General features: G+C 57.1%; 1 protein-coding gene across 4 annotated transcripts in view; it reads right to left on the bottom strand.

Annotated features, from left to right (window-relative positions):
* Positions 1 to 18,510, bottom strand: part of AGAP3 (ArfGAP with GTPase domain, ankyrin repeat and PH domain 3) — a 243,096-nt gene that overhangs the window by 78,153 nt on the left and 146,433 nt on the right. For 3 of the 4 annotated variants that reach the window (XM_038388865.2, XM_043509842.1, XM_043509841.1), the window contains exons 8-10: positions 15,843 to 15,998; positions 11,595 to 11,687; positions 237 to 341 (exon numbers count right to left, since the gene is read on the bottom strand). In XM_038388865.2, coding sequence (XP_038244793.1) covers positions 237 to 341; positions 11,595 to 11,687; positions 15,843 to 15,998 — 354 coding nt within the window. Of the gene's footprint in view, positions 1 to 236; positions 342 to 11,594; positions 11,688 to 12,058; positions 13,113 to 15,842; positions 15,999 to 18,510 lie in introns of those variants that run through there. The other variant, XM_038388867.2, reaches the window with a different exon arrangement.

Raw genomic sequence — 18,510 nt, 5'->3', positions numbered from 1 at the left:
CGGAGTGGGGTGAGAGGTGCTGCCCAGGCCAGGGTGGGACCAGAGTGCCTGCCTGGGTTGACATTACTTGGAGAGGCTGGAGGCTGCAGCACTCCCCACCCCTCCCTGCTACTAGCCTGGTGCTTTGGGGGGGAGGGGGGTCATGACACCTCCCAAGGGACCTGCTGGAGCAGCAGAGCAGAGACCTCCTCTGTGCCTCCCCCCGGCCCTGCAGGGCCTGCCTGGGGGTCACTCACATGCAGGCTGGGGTGGTAGGTGAGGACTCCGTTATCGCACAGCGTCACATACTTCTTCTTCCACTCCTTGTTGAGGGACTTGCCGCTGCGCTTCAGGAGAATGCCCTGCAGGAGAGGAGTCGAGAACCTCAAACCCTGGCCTGGCACCGCCCCCCCACCCCTACCGCCCCGGGAGTGCCCCTCGTGGGACCCGTCCCTGGCACCGCCCCACCCTTACTGCCCCGGGAGTGCCCCTCATGGGATGCCGGCCCTGAGTGAGGTAGGGAGACCTGGATTCCACAGAGAGAAGTCTGGAACGGGCTTCCCAAGTTTCCCTGTGCCATTTGCAAGAGAGGCACCCCCAATCCGACACGAGAAGAGGTGTGTCCCCCCCAACCTGCCACAGGGAGCGGGGTGTCCCCCTGATGCACCTCCGTCAACCTGCCATGGGGAGTGGGGTGTCCCCCCCGATGCCCCTCCCCCAACCTGCCACGGGGAGTGGGGTGTCCCCCCCGATGCCCCTCCCCCAACCTGCCACAGGGAGTGGGGTGTCCCCCCCGATGCCCCTCCCCCAACCTGCCACAGGGAGCGGGGTGTCCCCCTCAGTGTCCCTCCTCCAGCTCCCCAGAGTCACAGGCTGCAGGGTGGGGGTGAAGCACAGCGGATAACCCTTTCAGGATCATGGGCTGGAGTAGGACTCCTAGATCTGCGCCCTTAGGGCCCAGAAATCAGCTGCTCTTACTGCCGCAGAGGTCTGGCTCTGTTGGCACTGTAGCAAGTGGGGACAGGGGGGCACAAGCCAGCAGCAGCGACTGGCTCAGCCAGTGCTCCCTGCCCGTCCCCACTGACTTGTTAGAGGGGAGGGTAAGAGGCAGTGAACTCTGGGAAGGTCCGGGCCCAGCTCAGCAGAGGCAGGACATCCCCCCGTTAGTTATAGTTAGTTAGCAAATTAGGGCTCCCAAAGTGACAGAGGTGCCGGAAGCGAGGAGCCGCTGGGCCTGCTCAGAGGGTGGCTGCTGCTCCCTGGCAGGATTCGCCCTCATGCCCAGGGCCCCCCGCCCTGGGCCCACCGCAACCTGCGCTGGAGCCAGACGCAGACGCTCAACTAAACGGTCTGGTCGGAGAGAGAGGCCTTCCAGCGTCCATATGCCACTCGCCCATGCCTCCCCCAACACCTAGCCTGGCTGGCACCGCCCACAGCCCCCACAAATGCCTCCTCCAACTGGCCCCCCCTTAACGCCTCCCCCCACCCACAGCGATACCCCAAACGCCGCCCAGGGCCACCCACAGCCTCCCCTAAACCCTTTCCCCACCTATGGCAACACCCCAAACACCTCCCCTACCCGGCACCACCCATGGCCCCCTTTAACTCCTTGCCCGCCCATGGCAATCCCCCAAACACCTTCCCTGGCGCTGCTCACAGCCCTCCCCAACACTCCACTGGCCGGCGCCACCCACAGCCCTGGCCCCCAATGCCTCCCCGGTGCTGCCCACAGCCCCCCCAAATGCCTCCCCTGCCCACGGTGACACCCAAACGCCTCCTTTGCCTGGTGCCGCCCACAGCCTCCCCCAAATCCCTTCCCCCACCCACGGCCACCCTGAAACGTCTCCCCCGGCGCTGCTCACGGACCCTCCCCAACACCTCCACTGGCTGGCGCCACCCCCAGGCCCCTCAAATACCTCCCCCACTCCCCCAAACACCTCCCCCACCCGACTCTGCCCACAGCCCCCACTCCCAAATGCCTCCCCTGGACAATGCTGTTCACAACTCCACCCCCACAGAAGCACAACCTCCACCCCCAGGAACACAACACAACACACTCCTGCAGCTCTCTGCACCCCCCTCACACCCACTCCCCACCCCCAGCCATGCTACCCAGCAGCTCCTGAGACGGGAGGCAAGCCCCGGGGTGCCAGGTCGGGGCGGGGGAGGGAAAGAGTGGGGGGTCCAGCTGCATGCAACCAGCAGTGCCAAGCAGTTTGCAGCACACAGCGAAAACACACAATGAGCTCCCAGGGCTGCCTCTCCCCTGCGATTGGCTGGGCCCAGGAGGCTGGCAGAGGGCCTGGGGCAGACACTGGAGCAAGGGACAGCAAGGACTCCTGTCCCTAGGGTAGAAGCCAGATAGCAGGGCACAGACTATGGCACCTCTGGAGCTGTCTGGCTTCATTTCCATCCCCACTGAGCAGCTGCTCAGCCCGGCTCTGTCTGGATCAGGCAGCGAGGCCCTGGGCGCTCACCCCAGGCTGACACCTTTCCCCTGGCTGCCTGAAGGGATGTCCACCCCACGCCAGGCCTGCGGGGTCCCATTAATGGATGGGCTGCCCCCAGAGGAAAGCCAGCGCGCAATCAGGCCTAACTTGCTGCTGAAGCCCAATGGGGAGAGAAGCTGAGCCGGGTTTACAAAGCCAGGATGCTGGCAGCAGAAGACGGCTGCAGTCACTCCCTAGGAGCATGGAGGTGCATTAGGGGTTAGCAGAGGTGTCCACAGTTACTCCTTGAGAGGAAGGAGTTGGGAGGCTGGTGAACCCAGAGAGAGGGGAAGCCAGGAAGGTAGGAGAAGGCTCAGGGGAAAGCAGCACGGTAGGACAGTGCAGGCCGTGGCTTCTGTTCGGAGGGACCTTGAGCTGGAACCTGAAGTAGAGGGCGTGCCTGGGTTCCCCTACCAGCCACTGGGGATGTAGCATGGGCCAGGCAGAGGACAGTGGCCTGCCCAGGATAGTTACATCCTCCCCTCCCCGTCCCGAAGGGGACACCAGGTAGCAACCTGGCCAAAGGGTTGAGGGACGAAGAGGAGGCTGCAGTCCCGCAGTGAGGGGACTGCAGGGCTGCAGGGTGAAGAGACCGCCAGAGGAGGGCACAATGCCTGGCAAAGCTAATCCCCAGAATGGCCAGGAGGAGGGGCCATGTCTGCACTATGGGCACCACAGTGCTTAGCTATGCTGCTGTAGCCCCAGGAGTGTAGACGCACACTACAGCGACTGTTGCTAGAGTAACACCACCTCCCCAGGCAATGGCAATGTTCTTCCAGCGATCGAGCCATGTCTCTTTAGGGCAGCACAACTGTGAATTTTTCACATTCCCTGAGTGCCGGAGATGTGTCAACCTAAGTTTTAAGTGCAGCCCAGACTTGAGCCTGTAGGGCCCCTGAGGTCAAGTGCAACCAGCTAAAGGAGTGAAAACCATCTACACTAGTTGCTAACCTATTTAGGCAAACAACCCTCAGCAAGAGGAGGAAGTTGGGAGCCAGAGACTGCTCAGCAGACACGGATAGCAAGAAGGGCCTCCTAGATGGTGCTGGAGCGAAATCAAGAAGAGCGCTCAGCACCTCACAGCATGGGAGGCCGGGAGAGCACTGGGAAACAGAAACAAGACTTGAAAATGGAGTCTGGGGACAAAGCTGGATCTAGCCCATTGTTGGCCCAAATGCCATTGCCTAACTGCACCTAGCATGCCAAAAAATCTGGACCCCCAACAGCACTGAAAAAACCTGGATCCAACACCTCTGGATTGCTAGATCAAGCCAATTTTGGGACCCAGTCCCACTGCCTAAACTCCGTCAGAAAGACCCAACATCTGACACCTCCTGGGGCAGCTGTGAAACTATCATTGTAAAGCAGCCAACATTACACAGGACTGACAGAAGTGCTCAGTAAATAGTTCTGTTCAGTGTTTGGGAAGAAGTTGGATGATTTACTCGCTGCTCACAATGATCAGGAAACACGTCTTATTTTACCGGGACCGGGGAGGATGTTAAACAGAAACTGCTGAAGCTAAACATCTTCAGATCTTCAGGCTCAGAGAACTCACGCCCAGGAGTGCTCAGTGCATTTGCGGAGGTGGTTTCTGAGCCATTAATGTGGATTTTTAACAAATCCTGGGACACTGGATAAGTCCCAGAGGACTGGAAAAATGTGAATGTTATGACAGTATCTAAAAAGGGTGAAAGGGAAGGGCCCGGTGGCTATGAGTCGGACAGCCTGACCCTGATACCAGGCAAAATCATGAAAAGGCCAGTTTGGAAAGAAATCAGTTAAGAATTAAAGGACTGTAGCATAATTAATGCCAATCAACAGTGTTTTATGGAAAACAAGTCTCGTCACACAAGCCTGATACTATTTTTGATGAGATCATGAGTTTCGTTGACAAAGTAAATTGTGTTGATACCATGCTTAGACCTCTGCAAGGAACTTGTTACCGTATGACATTCTGATTAAAAAATTACTACTATCTAAAATCAACATAGCTGATAAAAAATGGAGTAAAAACCAGTTACATGATAGATCACAAAAAGTAACTGTAAACAGTGAATCATCGTCCAACGATGGTCTTTCTAGAGGTGTCCCACACAGAGCAGCTTTTGGCCCAAATCCATTCAATATCTTTCACAATGATCTGGAAAAAAATATAAAATGATGCTGGTAAAATCTGAAGAGGACACAAAATTGGTGGAGTGGTAAATGATGGTTGGGACAGGTCAGTTATACAAACCTATCTGTATCACTCAATGCAAGGTCATACATCTAGGAACAAAAAAGACAGGCCAAACGTACAGGGCGCAGGAGTCTGTCTCCTGGAATGCAGTGACACTGAAAAGAACATATGGGTCATGGTGGAAATGGAGAGAACATCCGCGCTCAGTGCGATCCTGTAGCTAAGGTGAATGCAATGCAGGGATATAGACGCAAGGGAATATCAAGTCGGAGCATGAAGATGATACTGACTCCGCACAAGGCATTAGTGTCACCATGACTGGATACTGTGTCCAATTCTGGTGTCCACACTTCAAAAGGATGTTGACAAATTTGAAAGAGCCGCAAGAATCATTTAAGGCCTGGAAAACCTGCCTTATCATGAGAGACTAAAGGAGATCAATCTAGTTTATCTAAGTGATAAAGGAGTGACTTGATCATGGGGTCTACAAGTAACTACCTGGAGAAGAGATTTCCAATAGCCGAGAGTTCTTTGCTCTGTCAGAAAAAGGCAGAATGAGATCCGATGGCTGGAACCTGAAGCGAGACACATTCAGACTAGGCACCAAACGTCTACAGGGAGGGCTTTTACCATGGGAACAACTGACCTAGGGACATAGTGAATTCTCCTTCACTTGGAGTCTGTAAATCAAAGCCGGATCTCTTTCTAACAGCTCAGCCAGATGTTATGGGCTTGACACAGGAACCACTGGGCAAGATTCCCTATCTCACCTATGTAGGAGGTCATAATGGCCCCTGCTGGCTTTTTAAAATCTGACTCCTCCAGCCAGATCCTGCTAATATTTACTATAAACCAAAAATTCTTCCATGTAAACAGAGGCCAAGTGTAACTGCCCCTATTCTTGAAAAGTCTGGATCCTGATGTGTCTGGATGCAACAGCATTGCAAACAAATTCATTGAGTACCGGTATCCTGCTACCTCTGCCAATTCTGGCCTCAAACCCCAAAACTGTACAGTTTAGAGAGACAACAAATGCCGCTGCTCCTAACTCACTATGCAAATCAGGACGTGACAAATCCTGGCACACGAGAAGGCAGTTATCGGAGTTGTGTTTTCCCAGGACTATTTGAGCTAGGGTGCCCCAGATTCCAGATATATCCAGTGGAGTTTGCATTAGCTGGACTTGCTCTTTGTTTAGATTGTACAAATTGAGGGTTCAGGGCCAAAACTTTGCAAGCTCCATCTAGCACGGCTGGGTTGGGACACATGGGGGTCCAGACATTTTTGGGGCAGTGGAAGCAGACAGACTTGTTCTGTATTGAGGCACTAGAAATTGTGAGGGTAGGAGAAAGAAGTGGTAGGGAGCAAGTGCTGGATCCAGGTTTTTGTGACACCGCAGCGTGGCTTGCATCAGGGCTCCCTGTTCTGTGGCTGGATTAGTTCTCTGTTTTGACGATACAGGGTCGGAGCTGAACCGAGAAGCAGCTAGGGAGATCTAGCTTTCCCATTTCCTGGGAAATGGAGCAAAATCCCAATACTACACAGAAAAAGAGATAAGAAGATGAGGCAAGAAAGGAGGGAGGAGAAGGACAAAGCCCAGGTGAGATACAGCAGCCACATGTGAACCCACGGGCAGAACCATCACAAATGGGGAGTCCACCCCCAAAGGGCTGGAGACTTCTGAGCTAGCACATCCCACTCATGCACATGCTCTGTGCACACAATGCCCCAGCTCTCCCCAGAGAATCCCCAACCCCACATACTCACACACACACACACACAGTCTCCACAAATCCTGCATGTTCCCAATGGCCACACACAGCCACATCCCTATCTACCCCGGGCCTCTCCTGGGGTTCTGTACGTTCTGAATCCTTTGCTAGCTCCTTTTCCCCAGTGTGAATGTCACGAAAGGGAAGAAGCTGAGAGGGATGAACAACAAGCCAGCCCACCATCTCCAACATGCCTCCTCTGCCCTGCGAGGCTGGCCTGTGTGACTGTCTTGGCGTGTTGTGCTCGGATTGGGTGGTGCATAGTAAAAGCAGTGGCAGCAGCCGCAATATGCAGTGTAATGAGGCAGGGAGCCGCGATGGTCCCCAAAGGACTCGTTCACTCCACAAATCTCCCTTCCACTCACTTTTTGCTAAGAATTTTAACACCAAACTTAATTGTAAAGTCGTGTATTGATTGGAAAATGCAAATGGCAATTTAAATGTAATCTCAGCTCCCAGCGTGGTCCCAGATCCCAAGGAGGAGTCGTCCCCAGCTCTGGGCCCCGCTGAAGAAGCCAGCCCAACCAGAGCTGGCCCAGGGACCCCAGGCCTTCAGGGCTGACTATGTGGCTGCACACTCAGCAGCATCTGCATGAGGAAGGGGACATGTGTTTGTCCCCAGTAACCACCAGCTAGGAACAGCAGCCTCCCAGCCCAGCTAGCCCAGTTCTCAGTGTCAAGCGTCCAGCCACAAAGATCCTCTCCCCACCCAGTGCGGGCCTGGGCCTGCCGAGATCATAGCATGGGCACCAGGTGGGGAGCCAGAGCCTCACGTGCAGCACCCCCCGCACCAGCAGGAGGCCGCGTCTGCCACCGCGTCTGCCAGATCTGAGGAGAAGGGCTAGAGAGAGGGGGCTGGGCTCTTTTGTCTCACACGGGGGCCATGGGAGTTGGGCGCCTCCAGCTCTAGTGTCTATGACTGGAGTTTGGGAGAGAGAAACATTGGCTCACTAGCAGCACGCTCTGGGCGTGCTGTGATGGGCAAGGCTCTGCGGCTGCCACCAGCTTCCTGCAGGGCAGTTCTGCTCCCCGGTACAGCAGCCTTCCCCACTGGTGCAAAAGCATCCCCCAAACTCACTCCTTCCGAGATTCTCTTAACCAGCCTCCTGTCTGAGCACACAGCCCGCTCACACAGGGCCCTGCGGCTCTGCCACCAAAGCTGGGGATGAATCAGCCACCAGCGCTGCCATCCTCTCCCCACGGGACCCAGAAAGGTCACTAGGCAGATTCAACGGAGAATAAGGGAGGTCACCTACGAGTAGCAGGACTTCCCCCCGTGTACTGGCCGTGCACGCTGGACAGCGTTCTATGGGAGGCCACAGATGCCCAGACAGAAGGTCCCACTTTCCAGCCACCTCACTTAGCCCATATCCATCCTCAGTCCCTCTGCCTCAGTGGAGGGGCATTAGCACCCCCGCAGTTACACAGCCAGCCGGTCACACAAGCTGTGACACTCTGGAGAGGTGGGGATCTGCCGAGGGGATAGTCACTGAGATCCCCACTCCCCTAGGAAGGAACAACCCCAGGAGAGCCGGGCAGCGGTTACAAGGTTTGCACTTCTCGGTGACAGCTTCTGAAGCCCTGGCTGCTGTTCTGCATCTGGAATATTGGGCCCTCACGACTGCTCTCTGCAGGGAGCCCTGAACCAGAGTGCGGGGCAAGACTTTATCCTTCCCACGCCCCTGCTGAGGCTGTGAGGCTCTAGCACCCCTCTCACGGCAGGGTTACGGCCGGCTCCTCACCAGACACCGAGGAATGGATCTTAGCCTCTCTTCTTTTGGGACTAAACTCATTTGCCTTTGTATGGCTCTGGCCACATTCTCCTTGCTAGCAGCAGCAGGGTGGTGAGTTCACAGTGCGGTCGTTTCTCCTGGGACAGGTCCCTGGAAAGGGGGTGTGGTTGGGGTAAAGCCATATTCTACCATCTCCAGGGCCCACCAGTTCATTGGGATGCAACACCATGCAGAAATAAAATGGAACTGTGGTCCTCAGAGCCTCAGGGAAGGGGACCTGTATCAGCATCCGCTGGTCCCCACCTCTCTGCAGAGACCTCAGAAATGCTGCTTTCCAGGGGGTCGTGTCCTCTGCCTAGCAAGCCTCTGGCAGCTGCCAGTGTTTGCCGTGGGAGAGCTGTCTCAAGTGAGCTCCTGTCTAGGGGTGGCACCTGGAGAAAGGATGGTCCAGTGGTTGGGGCTCTACTCAAGGACCCGAAGACCTGGGTTCAGATCCATGTTTGGCCAGTTACTCCCAGGCCAGTCCCTCTGTGTTTGTGGGACAGTTCCCTGATGACCGCTCTGGCCTGCCTACAGTGAGGGCGAATGCAGCAAGCCTGTCAGAGTGTGAGGCACTCCACTCTGCGGTGGCGGGGCCAGAGAAACAAGTAAAAAGTACCTGTTGCCATCCCTCAGGTAGGCTGGGATCCCCTGAGCCTGGCTGCTGCCCAGGGCCTATCAAAGCCTCCCAGGGCTCTGCTGACACCACTCTGAAGAGACCGGAGCCAGCCCCATCAGAGGCAGCCTGCCATGTGAGCAGAGCCAGCCTGGCCTAGCTGTGAAAGCTCAGGAGGAGCTGTACCTGGCATGCCGGGGCAGTGCAGCCAAGCAGCTGCAGGGATCTGAGTCACCGCACAAGAGTTCATGGTCAGAGACATGACCTAGGGACCCATCATGGCTCCGAGAGCTGGAGCCCTGGGAGAACCTCCTGGAAGGAACGGGACCTGCTGGAAGTGAAGGGAGGCCCTGATCCAAGCTATGGGTGTCGCCATCCCCCGCTGAAGGGTCTGTGGGCACCTGAGCAGAGACAGCTCTGTGCACTCCTCGGACAAGGATAGAACAGAGCTTGTGCACCCTGCTGGGCCTTTCAGCAGCGCAGCAAGACCACGGAGGCACCGCTTGCTCCTTGCTCTTGGGGCGAAAGTGGTGCAGGCCAAGTGGCTCAGCTGTCAGGGCAGTTGGTACCGTGGCACCCCAGAAACCCAAGCACATCCTGGTGCCACTGCGCAGGATCTGTCCAGCCAGCAGTTCAAACTCCCACTTCCCATCGTACCTGAGCCTCCCTGACTGACCACATTCTGCACTGCCCTTTGGCAATGGGAACAAGTCCCACAATGCTCCTTGGGCCAGGGACTGTCTGGGATACGTTTGTACAGGGCCCCAGCCTCTATGTCGCACCAGTTCTCATGATTTTATTGGGGTTTCTGCAGTACTTGGCGCTTCTCCGAAAGCCCCAGTTCCTGGAGTCCAGTGAACATGGAGAATTGCAACTTTCCAAGGCCAGTCTTGGGGGCTGAGTCATGAATAGAGTGAGGGTACAGCCTTGTCCCTACCTGCTGTCTCTGTCCCTGCACTGTGCTTCAGCACAGGGGTTCTGCCCAGCACTTCCCCCTGCCGCTCCCGCCTGGCAGCCTGTGCAGGCCCAGAGGCACAGCACATGAACCCAGCCACTAAGTACCCACCATGACTGGACACTGCTTCTAAAAGTTGGGGATGAGGGAGTAGATAGGCTCTAGGAATAACTGAGGGGTGGGTCTCTGGCCTGCATTACACCAGGGGTCAGACAAGATGCTCTGTGACCCTTCTTCTCATCAGAGTTGGCAGCAACAAGGGCCAGGTTCCATATCTAGGGGTTCCTCTTCAACAATACAACACAAAACCGTCTCCAGCCCCAACCCAGTAAGCTGGGACAATTACGCACCTCCCCTGGGCACCTCAAAGAGACAAAACTTCCCCTCTCGCAAGCACAAAGGTCCCGGCTGGCCTTAGCATCTATGAACCTGTGGAAAGTGACGGTGCCAGGGGCGGCTGTGAGGCTGGGTCAATGTTCATCCTGCAGCAGACACTCCTGGAGAGGGGCTAGGAGAGCCAGGGCCAGCACACAACCCCTGCATTAGGGCCCGGGGATGCAGCCAGCCCCACAAGAGTTGGAGAAAGGGGAGCAAGGGGAAGGGACAGCCAGATGCCCCCAGCTAACAGAAACAGAGGATTAAACAGCCCACAGGGACCTCCGGTCAAGCTCCAATTTGGTGAGGAGGAAAGGACTCAATGAGCCCGACCCACCCCAAGGAGAGACGGGGGGCATGATCTGGGTGTGCATCTTATCTGTCCCCCTTCCTACCCAGAGCCCAAGCCACGCTGGCCTCCATGGCCTCCCTGCCTTCAACCTGCTGTACCACAGCTAGCCATAGACCCCTCCCCCTTGCCCCAGAGCCAGCGCCAGCCAGAGACCCCTTCCCCCTCGCCCCAGAGCCAACCACAGACCCTTTCCCCATCACCCCAGAGCTAGCCACAGACCCCTCCCCCTTGCCCCCTCACCAACCATAGACCCCTCCCCATCACCCCGGAGCCAGAACTTCCCTGGCTGCCCCTTCCCACGAGCGACCCAGCCCTGGCCCAGTCTCAACACCAGAGCTGCCATGGAAACACACGACACCTGGCCCCTTCCTCCCCCTTACCTTGATGCCCTGGGGCCCCCTCCTCCGGACTGCACCAGAGCTGCCCCTGGCCCCGCTCCCACCATCCGCCACCCCTGGACCCTGTCCCCAGCACCACAGCCGGGCTGCAGGACACAGAGGGGGCTGCAGGCTGGAGTCAGTTCTCCCCGCGACCCCCCAGGAAGGAGCAGAACCTGAGCTGCCCAGTGTGAACTGGCTCACTCTGGCCCTGCAGGCTCGCAGCTGGGCCCCGCCCTGTCACAGTGCGCTGCTCCCCAACAGGAGGCCGGCGCCTGCGTGTCCTCAGAGGGCAAACCCCAGCCAGGGCCAGGAGCCGGAGCCAGCGGCCGCCAGGAGCCGGAGCCAGCGGTCGAGCCATAGCGGCGCTCTGCTGCCCTCTGCTGGGGAGCACTAGTACCAGCGTGAGTATGGCAAACACCCACGCAACAGGTGCACACACACAAGGGGGCACAGGTGGGGGCTGCGCACACGCACACGCACACGCTGAATGCAGAGCCGGTGACAGCGACACATGCATGGAAACACAATGAGCCTGAGACAGACACTCCCCCACTATCACTTGGACACCCATGTGGCCTAGCCCAGCATGCACCCATGGCATATGCTCCCCTTGCCACGCTCCGGCCCAGGCCGAGATGCCCTGCTTCCCTTCAGGAGGCCTGAGGACCCCTGCCCCAGCGGGCAGTGCTCTGGCATGGTTTGGAGGGCCGGGGAATCCGAACCTGCTTAATGGGAATGGCCCGCCCGCTGCCGATACTGTCCGCCTTGCACTCCGGCACCTTCTTCTCCCGCTCCGGGTCTGCACCCTTTCGAGACTGGAAGAGAAGAGACACAGGCGCATTAGACACAGGGGCAGGGGAAGAAGTAACACACAGCCCCCTTTTCTCCCCACTGGGCCAGCACAAGCTCTCCAGGGCAGCCTCTTCCCCATCCCCTCTAAGGACGCTGTGACCAGACTCAACTCCCATCCTAGCCTCCCCAGAGCCCACCTGCTCCCAAGCTTCCCGCCCAGCCCCCCAAGCCATCTAACACCCTGCCCCAAAGCCGTTCTCCTCACAGCAAAGGGCTGCCCCTGATTCCTCACTTCCTCGGGGGCATACAGCACACAGTGACACAAACAGGAAGAGCATGGGATGTTGGTGGAGCATGGATGGAAGCAGGAGAGGCCAAGGCAGTGAAAGGAACTCACACTCCTACTAATCCAACAGATTTATTCTGTGAACACACTTGCACTATACAAAGTAGCACAGGTCACTGGGCAGAAAGACCAGCCCCTTACAAAAGAGCATGGACAATAACTATCTAGTATACATCTAGAGAGTCTAGAGCAGTATCGGATACTCCTTGAGGATGGCTGTGGTGAGAGCAAACTCCAATAAATACAATATGAAATATACAGTCTGTTGAGCAGAACTCATTCAAGGGACTTAAGACAGGAAAATATCAAGTCATACACGGCATGGAGCACAATCAATACATTCAGAATCACAACAATGGCAGCAGAAGGGCAGCAACAACGTCTCTCCCTTGTGTCCTATGAGCTCCCTCAGGTGGGGAGCTCCCCATGTGCTTTGGATCAGAAAGAAACGTCTGCCCCGTGCGCCTGGGACACCAATCTGCTCGCTTTTGGGCCCAGAATAAAGCCAGGAGATTGAAAGAGAAGAAAAGAAAGAGACACAGATGACTGCTCTGCCACAAGGAGGAAGAGAAGGAGGAGCAGGAGTCCATGCAGGCTGCAGGAAAATGCAGGAAGAAGGAAGGGGCCGGAGTGCTAGCAGCAGGTGCTAGTGGCAGCAAAGCGTCCCTTGGCCCATCCATCTCCATTTGCTGCTGTTGCCCTGGTCCCGCTGGGTCTGTAGGTCTTTCCATCCCAGGAGGGTCGTCTGCCTGGCATCCCCGGAACATGGAAAGGGCCTAGACAGCGTCCGGCAGGCCCAGAAATGTCCCAGCTTAGAGTGCACGTGCAGGCCGTCTCAGCGCTTCCTAGACTTTACATTGGGGGGGGGTTAAAAGGCTCCTGCGTGTCTCCGGGAGGGGAACCCATGCTGGCTGGAGGGCGGGCGGGCGAGCCTCTAATCTTAGATCAATCCCAGTGCCCATCCCTTATCCGGCCCTGGAGAGGCAATGAAAAGTGAGAGAATTTGTACAGAGGTGCCGTGTGTAACCACCTGGATCTTCTAATTTGGAAGGAGTTGGAAAGGCCTTTTTGTAGATGAAAAGTTGGAAACAGTGGCACATATCTGCAAATATCGAAAGAATAAAGAGTTTGGCAGGTTATACTCAGAACACGGACATGAGTCTGTCAGCGGTGGGGACAGACAGGCAGGCAGGCAGGCAGGCCGGCCAGCCATGGAGCGGGCAGCCAGAGGCAGCAGCAGGCCGGGCTCCGGCTCCGGAGTTACATTCCAGAGCTAGCTTGGGAGTCAGTCTCCACCTGGTGGCCACTGACACACACACCCTTCTGTCTGCACCTCACTCCCGGGGACGGGACACAGGAGAGGCAGCAGGGCACTTACAGCCGGAGGGGGGGAGGCCCGCAGATGAAACTCCAGGGAACAAACTGCAGCTCGGAGCTGGGTGAGCTGCTTCTGGGAAGCAGCTGCTCCCAGAGCAGGGTACTTAGTGTCTCTCCCCAATGCTAGAAGCCTAGGCAAGGCCCTGCACGCCCACCCAGAGGGGCCAGCCGACCCAGCGAGAGCAGGCCTTGCCGCTTTCCCCACCCCATGTACGCAGGGATGGGGCGGGGTGCTTGGCCGTGCTAGCAGCCGGACAAACTGCTCTGCCCAGCCCAGCTGTGGGGGGAGGGAGGAAATCCACACCTTCAAATCCTGCTGCTGCCACCACCACCCTATGTGAGTCATGTGCGTGCAGCCAGTGAGCGTGAGCCCCAGAATGAGTGAGCGAGTGTGAGCCCCAGCACAAAGTCAAGTGAGCAAGAACCCCAGACTGAGCGAGCATGAACCCCACAGAGAGCGAGTGTGAGCCGCAAACTGAGCGAGCGTGAGCCCCACAGAGAAGACAAGCGAGCAGGAACCCCCTAGAGATGGCAAGCGTGAGCCCCAGACTGAGCATGTGCCCCCCAAAGAGCGAGTGTGAACCCCAGACTGAGTGAGCGTGAGCCCCACATAGAAGGTAAGCGAGCAGGGACCCCCTAGAGACGGCAAGCAAGCCTGAGCCCCAGACTGAGCAAGAGAGGGCAAGCAAGCAGGAATCCCTAGAGACGGCAAGCAAGCGTGAGCCCCAATTGATGACTTTCATAGTGATGAAGCATGAGCCCCAGAATGAAGAAGCTGAGAATGAGCATGTCACCACAAGCCTGATGCGCTCCAGCAGGAGCGAAAGGGAGAGCGTGAACATGAACCGACGGCGAGTCCAGAATCAGTGGGTGTGTGGACAAGCATGAGAGCACATGAGAGAACCGGTGTGCACTGGTGCACAACAGCAAGTGTGAGCATGAGCGAGAGTAACGACGGGGGAGGAAGCAGGACATCCATTAGAACAGGAGCACAACAGTGAGCATGACCACGTAGGAGACGCTACAGGCCCTTGTTGAGAGAATGTGGGGGGTGCGTATGCTGAAGGGTGCTGGGGAGCAGCAGGGTCCACGGTGGGAACTGTGTGCATTGGGGAGGTGCAGGTGGGTAAGAGGTGTATGCATTGGGCATATGGGTATGTACGTTGGGAAGGTGGGTATGTGTGGGTGTTGGGGAACAGTGGGCAGGTGTGCGCACTGGTGTATGGGTGCTGGGGAACAATGAGTGTGTGCATGCACTGGTATACAGGTTTTGGGGAGCAGTGGGTGTGTGTGTGCGCTAGTGTACGGGTGTTGGGGAGCAGTGGGTGGGTGTATAGGTGTTGGGGAACAGTGGGCGGGTGTGCTCACCGGTGTATTGGTGTTGGAGAACAGTGGAGTTCCCAATTGCTGTGTGTGTTCAGAGAGGGGGATGGAGGTTCACGTGGTGTATGCTGGGATGGTGTGTGTGGGGGGAGGCCTAGGTGCCTTGGGGACAGTGGGGTGGCTGTGTTTGCACATGGGTGTAGAGTGTGCTGAGAGATGGAGTGCAAACACAACCAGCAGAAACAACAGCTATAAATGTCCCAATTGACTCCTCATGATGTCGTGGGGCTTGGGGTCCCTCAATCCCCTGGTTCAAACATGCCCAGCCCTCCCCCTACATATCAGCAGGGGCCCCACAATGCTCCTCGGTGTCCGGCTAGCGTCACACATGGATGCAAGAGGGACTCCATGCGCCATTGCTGGCTCTGAGCACCACCGCCCACGAGACCCTGCCTGGCTTATTCAGCCAGTGCAGAAACAGAGTCCCAGCCTCTGGGGACGTCAGCCCCTGTTCGGGGGACATGGCCCCAGGGAGAGCGATGGGAAAGGAGCACCAGTGCTGTACGGCCACACAGGCAGAGCCACTCCTCACTCCCCACACAAGGAGGATGCACACGTGCATGGAGGATACACACACACACACACACACAGAGTGCACATGGTCATGCACGCAGAGGAGACCCACGTACGCATAGGATATATATGCACACAGAGGATGCACATGCACAAGGGGAGGATTCACACACACGGAGAACGCACATACACATACGGAGAGGATTCCTACACACACACACACACACACACACTGAGGATGCACACACACATACTCGGGGAGGATTCACGCACACAGAGTATGCACACATGCGTGCGCACACACACACACACACACACACACACACACACACACTCGGGGAGGATTCACACACGCACACAGAGGATGCACACACATGCATGCACAAACACACACACGAACACGCACTGCATTGCGCTCCCCACAGCCTCTCCGCCCTCACGAGCCCACAGAAGTCACGCTCTGTGCCGTGGCCCTAGCACACGAATGGCCGTGAGCACGGCCGCCCTGTGCTGATGGGGCCACGCCTGCCTGGTGCGTCCCGCCACTGGCCACACTTACCGTGAAGATGTTGGAGCGCCGCTTGGACTGCTTGCGGATGGGGGTGGGCGTATTGGAGGCAGCGATGGTCTCGATGCGCAGCTCCCGCTGGCTGATGCTGGGGGTGGAGGGCACGGACGAAGAGTAGTCGCTAAAGGCGCCGCTACCATTGGTGGCCTGCGAGAGAGAGAGAGAGAGTGAGAGCGCTGGGTGAGCCTGGGACCCGCCAGCAGGCTGCCCCTGGGTGCTACAACCATCCCCCTGAGTGACCTCGCACGGCAGGGCCACCTCAGACTGCCCCTGGCGCTCCAGGGAAGCCGGCTCAGACAAGGGCTTGGAACGGAGGGCACGAGCTTGCGGGGGACCACACAGCTCACAACAACCCTGACTCCGTGTTCTCCCCGAGCTGGGATGCGGCTCGTGACGCTGCAGCGGGGCTGGCTTCTCTGAGGGCTGTAGGACTAGCCTCTCAGTGCTGGACCTAGGGGTGCAGTGGGGTTTCCATTGTATGCAGGGTTAGTTCAGTTCAATGGCTTTCGGCACCCCCGCCACACAGACTGTCCCAGCAGCCCTGGACCAGCCAGAGTAGCTCAGGCAAGGCACAGCTGGCACAATGCCGGCTGCATGAGGAAGGCCAAGAAGTCCTGTGTTCTTCTCCTGCTCCTTCCAGTGGAGGCTGCAAACACCCCAAAGCAGGAGGCCAGGGAGCCCTGCCAGACTCTTGGGTTCATTTCAGTTTCTTGTCACCCCACTGTAGCAGCTCCAGATGCAACTGTATCCAGACAAACACCTGACCCTTGTCACACTTCAGCTCAGCCCTTGGACTCCATGCGGTTTAGTGGCCATGAGTTCCTCGTCCAAGTGCACACTGTATAAAGAATGGCTCCTGACTGTACAGTAACCTGCTGCTGGTGACATTTGTCTGGGTGAATCCCACTGCCAGGGCACATGCGGGGTCTCCTGGCCAGCAGCATCCATTGGGATTGCGCCTGGATACTGTGTCTCCACCGGCACCCCTCCCAGAGTCACCCCAGGGGATGCAGCCTCCCCCACCGTGTCCTTCCCTCACTGATCCAGAGGGCAAGATGGCCTCGAAGGAGTGTGAGAGGAGTGCAGGTTGCAGGATCTGCAAAACCATCTCCTCCTCCTGCCACTGTGGATCAACACGCACTGCTGACAATCCGACGACGAGCGAGCAGCTCCCAAACAAGGCAGGTGAGGTCTGAGGAGGGAGCCAGATCTAGACAATACCACAACGTCAAGGTGAGGATTGAACTCCATGATGCAACCCTGCCAAGCTCTCTGGAAGCAAGGTTCCTAAGTCTTGCTAAAAGAACTGCAGTGCCAATACCCAAAGGAGGGGAGAGGTCTGCAGCTCACAACAAACTGGGCTGGTCCACTGGGATAACCTCTGGGGAAAAGATTGCCCCCAGAACTATCACTGCGGGCTGCAAACCACAAGGCAACTCCTGAGTGATTTTGTTCTATCTGGATAAACAGAAAGGGCTCTCTGAGCACCCAAGGCATGCAGCCTCGCCTCCCCAGGGTGAGGAATCAGATCGGTCACCTGCCTGCTTCAGCTGGGAGCAAGAACATACCTTGGAGAAGACTTGGGCAGGGACTGAGCTTCCCCCATCCCTATGAGCACCATGTTGGAAAGTGAGGCATCAGGGCTCGCAGCCCACTATCTCTGGCTGTGATGACAGCCACCGAGAAAGCCATTGAGAGAGACTGGTGATAAAGGGAACAGTCCTTCCTGGGTTCCCAAAGACCAGGCGGACTAGGCTGAGCTGCTGCTAGCTGGGCCTTCTAACTGATGGATTAACAGCCTGGAGGAGTCTGGGGGACCACAGAGGGTGAGCACCAGGTAGGCTCAGGCGGATGGCAGGCAGAGGCTGCAGCCAAGGGGGCTCTGACTTAAGTGATGGCAGAACCGGTTTGCTACAAGTGAAGGAGACAATTCACTCGGGGCAGGAATGTGTACAGGAACCAGGTGTGTCCGAGTACCCCAGACAGAAAACCCTGCAGAGGGAGCTGGTGGATAGTTCCTTGCTGTGGATGAGGATGCCATGGACATCTGTGGCACGGGATCTTTTGGTGATGCTCAGTGAATTAACATCCATGTGGCCAGCGGCAGGGACCTGAAGGATCTGCCCCTGCTTCTAAGACAGAAGATCCAGGATGTTTGGAAGTGCGAGCAGGTCATATGGACACACGTAGCAGGTCTGTCTCGCCTCGAAAGGAGCTGCACAATTCATTGTAGCTGCGTCTCATCTATTCTCCCCAATGACCCTGAAGATGAGAGGCCCTGGAGAAAGCATGCAGGAGACTTCCTGTCCATGAACAGGGAAGACTTCCTGTCCATGAACAGGCGTCAGGGAAGCCTGGCTGTTTGAAAATAGCCAGAGCCTCGCGAACCAGCTGAGCGGCAGCGAACCAGCGGAGCAGCGGGGACAGCAGAGCAGCTCACAGCAGGAGTTTGCCTGGGAGTTCGCCTGGAGTGAGCCCAGTGAGGCTTACATCTTGCCAACGTCTCTGAGGAAGCTCATAGTAGGTAGGTGATATGGAAGGGGGGGGTTCAGCTGTTGTGACCTGCACTGGATGTGCCATGTTTGTCTTTCTTCCACAGGACAGAAGCGACTTTGTCTGTACAAAGTGCAAGCTGGTCTCCATATGGAAGAGAAGATTG

Source organism: Dermochelys coriacea, chromosome 2, assembly GCF_009764565.3.
Source record: "Dermochelys coriacea isolate rDerCor1 chromosome 2, rDerCor1.pri.v4, whole genome shotgun sequence".
In the NCBI taxonomy this organism is placed as follows: Eukaryota; Metazoa; Chordata; order Testudines; family Dermochelyidae; genus Dermochelys; species Dermochelys coriacea.
The sequence above is the reverse complement of the archived record's forward strand: the minus strand, read 5'-3'. Positions and strand labels throughout refer to the sequence as shown.